General features: G+C 39.6%; 1 protein-coding gene across 1 annotated transcript; it reads right to left on the bottom strand.

The window, feature by feature from the left end:
• Window positions 1–8,904, bottom strand: LOC116521571 (vomeronasal type-2 receptor 26-like). The gene is made up of 6 exons (XM_032236230.1): window positions 8,735–8,904; window positions 7,596–7,887; window positions 5,866–6,729; window positions 4,825–5,052; window positions 2,940–3,066; window positions 1–902 (listed from the first exon to the last, which is right to left on the bottom strand). The coding sequence occupies exons 1-6, from the start codon at window positions 8,902–8,904 to the stop codon at window positions 1–3; spliced, it is 2,583 nt and encodes an 860-aa protein (XP_032092121.1).
• Between the last annotated feature and the right edge of the window lie 3,152 nt (window positions 8,905–12,056).

The following is a 12,056-nucleotide window of genomic DNA, read 5'->3' as shown; positions in this document are numbered from 1 at the left end:
TCATTCTTTTCTTCTAATTAATAGTTCCCGGTTATTCAGTTCTGGTTGTAATACAATGATATAGCATTTTGGGAAAAAGATGCAAATTAGAAGTCCAGCACCAGAGGCTAAGATGGAAAAGATTTCCACAGCCACCATGTATTTTCCCTTGGAGCTCAAGTATGCTGGGACAAAGGACAGCCAAACACTGCAAAAGACCAACATGCTAAAGGTGATGAACTTAGCTTCATTGAAACTGTCTGGTAACTTTCTGGCAAGGAAAGCTGTGGTAAAACTGATAAGAGCCAGGAAACCCATATAGCCAAGGACACAATAAAACATGATCACAGAGCCTTCATTACATTGTAGTACAATTTCTTCAGGCACTGAGACCATATCAACATCTGGGAAAGGAGGAGCCACAGACAGCCATAAAGTACAGATGATTGCTTGGATCAGGGAGCAGGAAACAACAATGGAATTTGTTAATTTCTTCCCCACCCACTTCCTCATCCTGGATCCTGGTTTGGTAGCCATAAATGCTAGAATCACTGTGATAGTTTTTGCCAAGATAGAAGAAACCGCCACTGAGAAGACCATTCCAAAAGTAGTTTGTTGCAAAAGACATGTCACTTTTCCAGGCTGGCCAATGAATAGAAGTGCAGAAAGGAAGCAGAGCAGGAGAGAGATGAGGAGAATGTAGGTCAAGTCCCGGTTGTTGGCTATGACGATGGGAGTGTTGTGGTTCTTCACAAATATTCCTAGCACCAGAACTGTGACTAGGGAAAAAGAGTGTGCAAGACAGGCTAAACTCAACCCTAAAGGTTCTTTGTAAATCAAGAAACTGACAATTTTTGGAACACAGAAGTCTTTTCTTGTGTTGGGATAATAGTCAGCTTTGCATCTAAAGCATTCATTTTTGTCTAAGGAAAAGAAGAAAAGATGTTGTTTATTTTGCAAGCATGTCATTAATATGAATGGTGTCCAATTATAGTAATAAACCAACTTTTAAAAGAAAAAATCAGGTTTATAGAAGGTCTCCAAGCTCACTGGGTTTTGATAAATTTTAATTTAATTATCTTTTTATTTTTTGAATTTTATTTAAAATTAAGGATCTGTCTGTCATGAAGAGTAGAAGCATAGGCATATTCCAACAGCATTGGAAGAATAAAACAGTGTTCAAATTCAGTGAAAGAAAAAATATCAAGGCAATTAACACCTTGCAATTCCAGATATTAGATATAGAGCTGAACATTAGATATGAAATAGGAGCCTTGGATAGGGAGTCCAGAAAAATAATGATATGGCGAGAAAGAATATTTGTATCTCAGGGTTGAATTGTGGGTTTTTTGGTGATCTCTGAACTTGGTTGTTTTCTTGCAGACATTTAATTCCCAAACTAGATAAGAGCAGCAATACTACAGTGCTGTTGATTAGTGTTTGTTTATCAGACTTGGTAGCTCCTTGTTTCGGATATTGTTTACTGCTTAATTGTCGGTGTTAATCTCTTCTGGGTGTTGATTGATAGCATGGAAATGGTGTGGTCTTTTAGCATTTTGATTATTCCTTTTGAAATGATACATAGATGTTGCGTATCTTTCTGTGCCTGTTAATGGCTGATTTGTCTGAATATGTGACCCGTCAAATGCGCTCCTGACAAAAGTGCGCTGACAAAACCGCGGCGAGAAACCCGCGACGTCGAAAGCACTCCCACAAAAGAGCGCCGACAAAACCACGCCTACAAAAGCGTGATTAGGGTTAAGGTAAGGGTTAGGGTTAGGGTTATTATGTTGTTTTCGTTGTTTTTTGATGGCACGCTTTCGTCAGCGCGCATATGTAGACACGCTTCTGTGGGCGCAATTTCAACCTCGCGGTTTTCTCGCCGCAGTTTTGTCGGTGTATTTAGGTATACAGGGGAAAGGGAGTGTAGGACAAATACAAAAAGAAGTGTGAACGAGAATAAATTAAACAGTAAAACACAACATTCACTCGACATTCGGGAGGGGCGAAAGTAAAACTTATCCCCAGGCCTGACGGGCTAGCCAGATCTTGAGGGCTGTGCGGAAGGCCTGGACGGTGGTGAGGGTACGAATCTCCACAGGGAGATTATTCCATAGCGTCGGAGCCGCAACAGAGAAGGCTCTCCTCCGAGTAGTCGCCAGTCGGCAACTACTCCTCCGAATACGGAGGAGGCCAGCTCTATGCGATCTGATGGGACGCAGGGAGGTAATTGGCAGAAGGCGGTCTCTCAAATAGCCAGACCCACTACCATGGAGCGCTTTATGGGTGGTGAGTAGGACCTTGAAGTGCACCCAGAGATCGACAGGTAGCCAGCGCAGCTCACGGAGGATCAGTGTTATGTGGGCGAACCGTGGTGTGCTTTTGTCATGTGCGCATTTGTCGGTGAACTGTCTGAATGTCTATCATTTTTAGACATTGCTTGCTCTAGGACAGTGTTTCTCAACCTGTGGACTTCAACTCCCAGAATGCCCCAGCCAGCATAAATCCACAGGACTTAAAGTCGCCAAGGTTGAGAAACACTGCTCTAGGATGTTCAAGGTTTCCTAGTTAAAACTACAGTAAAATCTGTCCAATTAAGAAATTTTCATTATGTATTCTGATTTCTAATTGGTTTCATAAATATGCTCTGCTAGTCTTCTGCCGGTGTGTCGTACATAGGATTGTCTTACACTATATGTTGCAGACACATCCTGTTTTCTTTTCTTACTCTATTGTATTTTTTGGTTTACTTAAGATGTTAGGTGGGCTTTAGTTTGCTTCTGTACTACTGTGATGCCATGTGGTTGAAATAGTCTTTTGGTTGTTTCTGAAATGTTTTCATGTGTGGCAGTGTTACCTTTTTCACAAATTGCATTGGTTGTGTTGTAGTGCATTAAATGGTCAGGCAGATTTATGCAAATTTATTTCCCGTAGTCCAGATCAAATGATAATATTTTTACCATTCTCAGTTGAAATGCTCCCATCTGGGCATGGGATGCAATCATAGCAGCAAAATGGCTGCCCTTCCTTGACTTTCTTGCTGAAACCTGGATGACAGCTCTCAGTACAGATAGAAATAGGCTGCACCTAGGAAGAAGATAACAGTAGTCTGAAGAAGTCATCAATTTTTATCAACATTTAATGCACACATTAATCTCTTTCTGGTCTGTAACACTTTTGCTTATATTCATCCATTTATATAGTTTGAATAAATCCCCCTCCCCATTAATTTGTTTAAAGCAGAAAAGGCAATCAATATGTATAGCAAAAAAAGCTCTCTAACAAAAATATTTTGTCTTGCAACAAAAGAGTTAACTTCCATTTCCGAAAAAAGTTTGGCAGAACCTTTAGGAGGCAATAAAATATTGTATTCCAAAAAGTGGAAACAAAACATTGCTACTGTAGAAAAAAATAGAAGAGGCTATCATCTTTCAGGTGCTTCCTTTATTTTGGACAAAATAAATCAAAGAACTACCTGTCTCAATTTAGCTAAGAGTATCCAAACACTTTATCATATACTGCCAAACATTTTAAATGTTATAAGTGATGCGAATGGATGTCTTCTTATTTTAATATTCCCCCAATGGTCACTTCCGAAGTCAACTGTGCTACTCTGAAGATCTGGGTGTCAACACTTGAGTATTTAGGGTTTGTGTAATAAATATGGTAGAAGTTGGTGCCTTTAATAGCAAGCTCATCTAATTCAAGCCACATGCATCTAATATTATTTATTATGTCCTAACCCCTTCAATCTTTTTAATCTGGTAATTTCATTTAAAATTGAGCTATGACTAAGAGTTGTTGCTATTACTTCATTGAGGTTTTAATCCACACCCAACTTCCTTGGCCAGTATGATCTGGGTTAGGAAAAATGACATACAGTAGGTATTACAATTCCTAGATTTATATGGTCAGTAAAGGCCACAGGAGTGGCAGGAGTGACAATTATTTCTTATTTAGACAGAATTATTTAGACAGTCACTTGATCTACGTGAGCTCTCATTTAGAATCCATATCCTGCAAACAATTTAGATATATAAATTTCACTGTATCAATTTCACTAGTTCACCATCAGTTTATCAGCATTTCATGACTAACTCTACTTGTATCAAGCAAAAACTCTGGTTTGACCAATGCTATGTACAAATAGTGCTTGACTTATAACCACAATTAAGAACAACTTTTCTATTTCTGAGTAAGATGGTTGTTAACATTGAGTCATGTTAATTATTTTTGCTACAGTTGTTAAGCAAACCACTTCAGTTGTTAAGTAAATCAAGTGGTTGTTATATTAATCCAGTTTTCCCATTTGACTTTGCTGATTGGAAACTGGCTGGGAAGGTTGCAAATGATAATCACATAACCTCAAGATCTTGTAACCATCATAAATACCATATCAGATCCTACAACCATCATATATCTGAGAAAATCAAATGAAGAAAGAAATCAAACAAATAAATAAAATACATAAACAAACAAACAGGAAGGCTGATTGGCATTGTATCTTTGTAGAGTTGCTAAACAAAGTCAAGGATTAATTGTGCATGCCAGTATAGATGAAGTAAAAGATTTCAATTTTAAAAGAGCAAAGTTACCAATATGAAGAAAGCTTAAACCAATATGTATAAATGTAGAACACCACCAATTTGCAGCAATAGATGTAATATTAAATAATATGCTTTTGTTCCAGACATAATTAGCAGAGGTAGCCATCTAAGCTGATATGAGTAGGATCTCATCATACGAATTGACATAAATTTTTTTAAACTCAATAGTCCGTACAGATCTACCATTGCCTAGAAAATGAATACAAATCAGAATTATGGTGGGATAACTGGACCTTACCTGTTTGAACAAATTGTGCCATGTAATGAGGTCATCGTTGATAGTTAATGCTTGATCTGGAGGTGCTAGGTGATCCACCTTCCCAACTTTTACACGAAGAAATGATTTGTTTGAGAAAGCAATCCAGTTGATAATATCAAATCCAGCTCTTACTATGCCATTTTGGTCAAAGGAGATCTGGTCCCCAGCACTATTGTTAAAAGAGACTCCTCTTAGAAAGTAATGAAGCTGAGCAAATAAATAAATAAACCAAATAAATAAAATTTAACTTGGAAAGTTAAAATACTCATTGCCATGATGATAGTTTTCATAGCAGAAAAAAAGATATACAATTGTATTCTTTGTTCACATCTTTTACATTTACTGTAATTGGATCACACCCACATAGAACAATAGAGTTGGAAAGGACCTTTGCAGGCAGGAGACCCTATACCATTTCAGATAAATGATTTTCGAGGCTCTTTTTTAAAGCCTCCAGTAATGGAGCACCTACAACTTCTAAAGGCAAGTTGTTCCATTGGTTAATCGCTTTCTTTGATTTCTCTTCAGTTCTCGGTTTTTTCTCTCCTTGGTTATCCATTTTTTCTCATCTTGCCTATTGGTGCTTTGGAAAATAGTTTGACCTCCTCATCTTTGTAGAAGCCCCTCAAATATAGGAACACTGCTGTCATATCTCTCTCTCTCCCTCCCTCTCTCATATAGTTAGTCAATCAGTCAGACAGACAGATACAGAAACAGGCATAGACAGACAAACCCAATTCCATGATAGATTCAGAAGGAAAGAGAGTGGGTTTTCTCATGTTATGCTCACAAATATGACTTTAACATCCTAAACTTCGCTCAGAGGGATTCAATAGAATTCAAAGTAAACCATTCAGATAGTCACAATGGAAATGAAATATTGGGACAAAGCTATGAACTGTTATTTCATATTCAGGAGATGGGAAAGCAGATGAAATGCAGATGTAGGTTTACCAACATACCTAGATGCATGGTGCTGTGGCAAATGAGGATATTGATTACCTGTAATACCTGTATTACCTGTAGGATATCTTGTTTATGATTTTTTTCTCCTCTTCTGACCCCCATTGCTCTATGTTTATATCTAGCTGTGGATACGGCATGGAGAGCATGAGCTATTGCATAAATACCATTGTAGATACTGTAGCTATGGCCAGTCATGTCTATTTCAAAAATAGGTGCAGGAAGGCTCTTCAGATTCTCTGTCCCAGTACAAATGTCTTCAGGCACATCACTCACAACCTCACCTGGGAATACACAGTTGAAAGCATCTTGCCAAAACTGACTGATAAATCCATTTTCCTTTCTACTGAAAATGGGGTTTTGCTTTGCAACAAATGACCGAAACTCTGGTAGATAAGCAGAGGGCATTGAGAAGGAAAGGGCACCATGGATTATTTCTGTACTCCAGGAACGTTGAAATGCTGAGCAAGTCAGTTCTACCTGGGCTGACATTATCCACACAATACCTTTTGGTTGAGCATTTGTCTTTTCTATACTTGGTATATATTGCAACCATCTCAAAAATATCATGGTGAAGGACTCTCCATAGATGATAAATGCATTGGCTTTACCACCCATGACCTGATCATAGATTTTTATTCCTTTGTGAAGCATATCATAAAGTCCATCAATATCACTAAATTTGCCAAGTTTTTCAATGAAAGAGTAGCAAATCCCTCTTTTGGATAAAACTGGAATCACAGTTTGTACAAATTTTTCGCCTTGATCATCATCCATGGTAAGGATCCCAATCCACGTCCACCTAAAATGTAGGAGCAGTGAGACAATCCCTGCATACTGGAGCGGATCTGGAGGAACCGTCTGGTAAAAAGTGAGGTCTGGAGATTTTTCATTCATCAATGGAGCCGAGCCATAAATAAGCTAGAGAAAAGCGAAGAAAAATAAAAACAGCATGCATAGAACCCTGACAATGTACGTAAAACTTATTAAGAATCCTACCAGTACTTACATAAAGCAACCTTCAACATGTTTAGTTGAAATCCCATTTCAGTTCCTGTTGTATATACTGTATACCATTGTTTTGTCATAAATCCTATGATGGTGCCTTAAATTTAGAACTCATTGGAACATCCCTTCAAACGCATCACAATGATATTAAATTGCATTAGGCAATTCTGAAATGTTTTACTGGAATTAAAAATGATTTAGAGAGATTATGTATGTTTTTGAGCCCCTGATCCATGAAAAAACATGGATCCTTCTTCCTTATTTTGCTAGAATTTGGTGATATTCACTGACAGGTAAACAAAGATGCAATCTACTTTCATTTTTTATCTGATGTGCAATTTTGTGTGTGTGATGTTCTGGCTTTTACCCAAATTAAAACCATCAATATTTAGGTTGCTATTTCATTTTAAGTCTTAGTTGCTTTATCTTATTTGTACAATGTTCCTTTCAGCCTTCCTGTTCTGATCTGGTCCTGTTGCTTCCCAATATCCTGCATTTTGTTTCCAAGAAAGCCATGATTTCCTTTCTGTCACTTCTTGTTTCTGCTTATCTTGTAGTCCACAAATGTAAGGTGTAGTGTGGAACCAATGCTAAGGATGGAATTTAGACTATTTATTAATATGGTTTGAGGAGAGCCCTTTCTGCCAGTGATTGGTCTCTTCTGCCTTGAAAGGGATGTTAAGAAATTATTCAACAATATTCAACCAATTAAAATTACCTAACTGAAAGGTTACAGAGTTTATTTACATTAGATTTCATGCACATAATAAAAAAAATACCTGTGGAATTTTATAGATATCCAAGATGGTGGAGATGTGAAGAGAGATTTCAGCATCTAATCCTCCAACAACAGATACTAAATTATTATGAATGTTGCAGCTGTAGTTGGGAATCAGTCTCTCCACAGATGAGAGAAACAGCATTGTAGCCTGGTAAGTCCTTTGAGCATTGTCATAGCTGTCATAAATATGGAAGCCTAAAGTAAGATTGGGTAAGATTTGAGGGTTTTCATTTATCTCCTTTACAGCAAATGCCATAGCCAGGATGTGTTGATAATTCTTAGCAACAGGGCTAAAATGAGACAATATGAATAGAGATAAATAATACCAATTTTTCAGAACACTTTATTCTCTGCACAAATTGAAAGCAATGTATAACTTTTTCCCAGATACACACTCACACTATAAATACATATATAATTATATATGGACATCATCCATGAAACTTTATTAGGTAACAGACAGAAGGACAGGGATAAATGCATTCATATATGTGAATTTATAATTACTTGTACTGATTATATAAATGAAATTAATTATATTTAAAATGAGGAACTGAAGGAAACTAAAACTCAGATCAAATGGTTTTTAAAGGTAGAGCTATTTAAATTTCTGCAAATTGCTAGGCTTATACACCTTGGCATTTCTATAAAAGTTTCTTACTTGTGTTTCTGTAAGAAAGCAGATTGCTTTTCCAGAAGATTTTTCAAATTATGAATACGTATTTCCCAATCAGAAAACTGTATTGAAATTGGAAGGGCAAAGTCTTGAAAAATTGTATGAAAAAAGTAGCAATATAAGAGATTGAGCAGGAGAAACAATGAAGACAATGGAAATATTACAGGAAGAAAAAGAAGAGGTTTAAATTAGTCTTCTACTATCCAAGTGGATACCATCTTCTATCTCATGCTTCAATTCCCACCCATTTTCAGAAAACTAGTGAAGAGAGTCACAAATATGAAGGAACATAAGATTTGGGAATGTTGATTTAAATGTGTGAATACTTTCCAAACTATATTTCTCAGTATCTCCTTAGTGTTAGCAAGAGAAATTAGCTTATATTAGAAGACACCAGAGCCAGATATTAGTATTTTAATAACTGATATATTTAAAACACAATTAAAAGTACAGTTCCTTACATAAAATCTCCACGCACTGCTGATGGGGGAGGTTCAGTTAAGCTGATTTGTCTGAAGACAATTGCAGCCTGGGAAACAATGCCACCAACCATAAGGTCTCCCAGATAATGGTATTGGTGATACGGAGTGTGGGGATTATAGATGCTGCACCTGTCTCTCTTGCATACCATGTGAGGAAATAGCACTAGCAGCAAAACTAATAACAATGCCATCCTCTGTAAAAGGCAAATAATAAGATTTTCTCTTCTTCTAAGACCCAGCCATTACTGTATCTATGGTTAATACAGCCTGACTGGAATGGTGTCTCAATCTCAGTGGTGGGATTCAAATAATTTAATAACTGGTTCTCTGCCCTAATGATTTCTTCCAACAACCAGTTCAGCAAATTGCTCAGAAAGTTAACAACTGGCCCTTTGGAAGTAGTGCAAACTGGCTGAATCGCACCACTGCTCAATCTCCTGGTAAAGTCTGAACCTTGGACTGCCTACCATTAGAACGATGAATTCTTTCCTGTCCGAAATCTTGACTCTTCTCTGTGGCTCTAAATGGCATCAGTGTTTATGCATATATATCTCAAGAGAGAAAAAGAAGAAGGCAGCAATCTTAGTTGTGAGTTTTTTTAGTGAGCAGTGAACTCCATGGTGAAGGAGCAGAATAAAATGCAAATCTTTAGATTCAAAACAGAAAGGCTATTATTAAGTTATATGTCCATTTCCGAAGGGTTTGCTGATGAAATAGCATTCCCTATAGATTAGCAAATTGGAGTATGTTAATAGTACAGAAGCTCACAGTTACAGTGGAAAGGTTCCCCCTCTCCAATTAATTAATGTGGAAATAGAAAAATACTGTCTCACCGGGACAATTTCCATTTATATGTTTCTGACAGACATTCATGTATGCAAAGAAAAAAGAAATGGTTTTATTTCAGAAAAATGATGAAATAGTGTTCTGAGCTTTGGTGATATTCGGCTGTTCTCATTTTAGGACATTGCTGATATAATCCAGAATGTAACAGCTTGCATGCTGTTGGATGTTCACAGATTTACCCTTGTTATGCTTTTATTGCACAAGCTATAGTGACTCCCAATTTCCTTCTGAGTCCAATTCAAAATGCACCTTTAAAGCCCTACATAACTTGGGACCTGGCTATTTACAGAATTTGATCTCCCGAAGAATATATGTCTGTGCCACTAGGTCCACTAGGGATATGCATACACCAGGTCACTTCGCTGAAATCCATCTACCTTTTGGGACTTTGGAAGTTGGCCTTTTCAGTGACCTAGCTAGTAAAACAATCTCCTTTGGGCCCACACTCTTTTAACCTTTTGGGAGGCTATTAAAACCTGGCTTTTTAGCAATATGTTGGGAAAAGATTCTATAGATCAGGAGTCCCCAGTTGTTTTGGTTCTGCAGACCGGCAGCAATGGCTTTAGCTGCGGGGCGGAATGTTTCACGCATGCAGCCTAAATCCTGTGTATGAGCAAATAAAGTTTTGCATCCTGGCCTGCTGCTTTGGTGGCCTGGTTCCCAATGGGTCAGGGCCTAGTATTATAGCAGGGAGTTTGGGGGTCCCTGCTATAAATAGAAAGGACAAATTCTATAAAAAGAAAATATGCTTTATATACTGATACATCAGTGGTGGGTTTCAAAATTGTTTATTACCAGTTCTGTGGGCATGGCTTATTTTGTGGGTGTGGCTTGGCAGCCATGTGACCAGGTGGGAGTGGCTTCGCAGCCATGTGACTCGATGGGCATGGCCAATGTAGCCGTCTGTTTTGCCAATGTAGTAGTCCATTAAACAATACATAGCAGCCCCCTTTTTTATTCTTTTTAATACTGCATGAAGTTTTTGCTCTAGGGGTTTTTTTTTTTTTACTAGCGAAGTGGAGGTTGGCAATGCCTGGGGATTTCTGGGAAATTCTCCTCTGTGTTGGTAGCACTAAAATAACAAAGATGATATAAGGTCTCCTGCTGGAGGAGGGGGTTGGACTAGATTAAGGTGACCAGACGTCCCGCTTTTGGCGGGACACCCCCTCCTTTTGATGCATATTCCCGCGTCCCGCCCGCTTTTTAAAAAGGCACGCTTTTTTTGGCGCGCGCAGCTCCCGCCCATCAGCTGCTGGGCTGGCTCATCGTTTCGTTCTATGCTACCTACAAATTTAAGCCAGCCCAGCCTGCCGCTCATTGATTTGATTGGCTGGACTCCAGCCAATCAGTGAGCTGGCCAACCAGCTCACTGATTGGCTGGACTCCTTAGCTGAGGGCGCATGCGCGAGTTTCCATTTTTATTTCGTCTTTCTTTCTTGTTGGGGTTGCAGCTGCTGCACTTACTCACTGGTGGTGAGTAAATAAATAAATAATGTATTATTTTATTCTGATAATTTTATTGTCTTATTGTCTCGGTCACGGACGGAGCTTTGTGGCGGCGCCTGTGCTGTGCGCTTGCCTTCCTGGCTTCCCAGCGATCACGCCGCAAGTCTGCGAGGCGTGGTCGCGTCCCGCCGCCCTCCCCTGCGGCTCTCCTGCCGCAGAGTCCGTTTTTCAGCCTTGCTGCCCTTGCAGACAACTTTCACTCGCTTCCGCGGCTCTCTCGCCGCCCGGCAGAAGCCACGTGGAAGTTCTCTGGGCGAGGTGAAAAACAGCCGCCGCCCCGCCCGCCCTCCCCGGCTGGGCTGGCTTAAATTTGTAGGTAGCCTGGTAGCATAACGAAACGATAAGCCAGTCTGGGCGGGGGAGGCTCCCCCGCCCATCAGCTGCTAGCTAGCTCGCTGGGCTGGCTCATCGTTTCGTTCTATGCTACCTACAAATTTAAGCCAGCCCAGCCTCCCTCTCACTAATTTGATTGGCCTGGACTCCAGCCAATCAGTGAGCTGGCTGGGATGGAAAATTTTCAGCACGCCACGTGCTGAAAATTTTCCATCCCAACCAGCTCACTGATTGGCTGGACTCCTTAGCTGAGGGCACATGCGCGAGTTTCCATTTTATTTCGTCTTTCTTTCTTGTTGGGGTTGCAGCTGCTGCGCTTACTCACTGGTGGTGAGTAAATAAATAAATAATGTATTATTTTATTCTGATAATTTTATTGTAATTTTATTATAATTTAATTTTATTTAAGGAGAGAGGAGGAGGGGGGAGAAAGCACCGGCGTTGCTGGTCGCTGCGTGCTCCCTCACTCGGGGCGGAGAGAGGAGGAGGGGGGGGAAAGCACCGGCGTTGCTGGTCGCCGCGTGCTCCCTCGCTCGGGGCGGAGAGAGGAGACGGGGGGGAAAACACCGGCGTTGCTGGTCGCCGCGTGCTCCCTCGCTCGGGGCGGAGAGAGGAG

The sequence above is a fragment of the Thamnophis elegans genome, chromosome Z (assembly GCF_009769535.1).
Source record: "Thamnophis elegans isolate rThaEle1 chromosome Z, rThaEle1.pri, whole genome shotgun sequence".
Lineage (NCBI taxonomy): Eukaryota > Metazoa > Chordata > Lepidosauria > Squamata > Colubridae > Thamnophis > Thamnophis elegans.
Note: the sequence above shows the minus strand (reverse complement) of the source record. Positions and strands in the feature narration are given on the sequence as shown.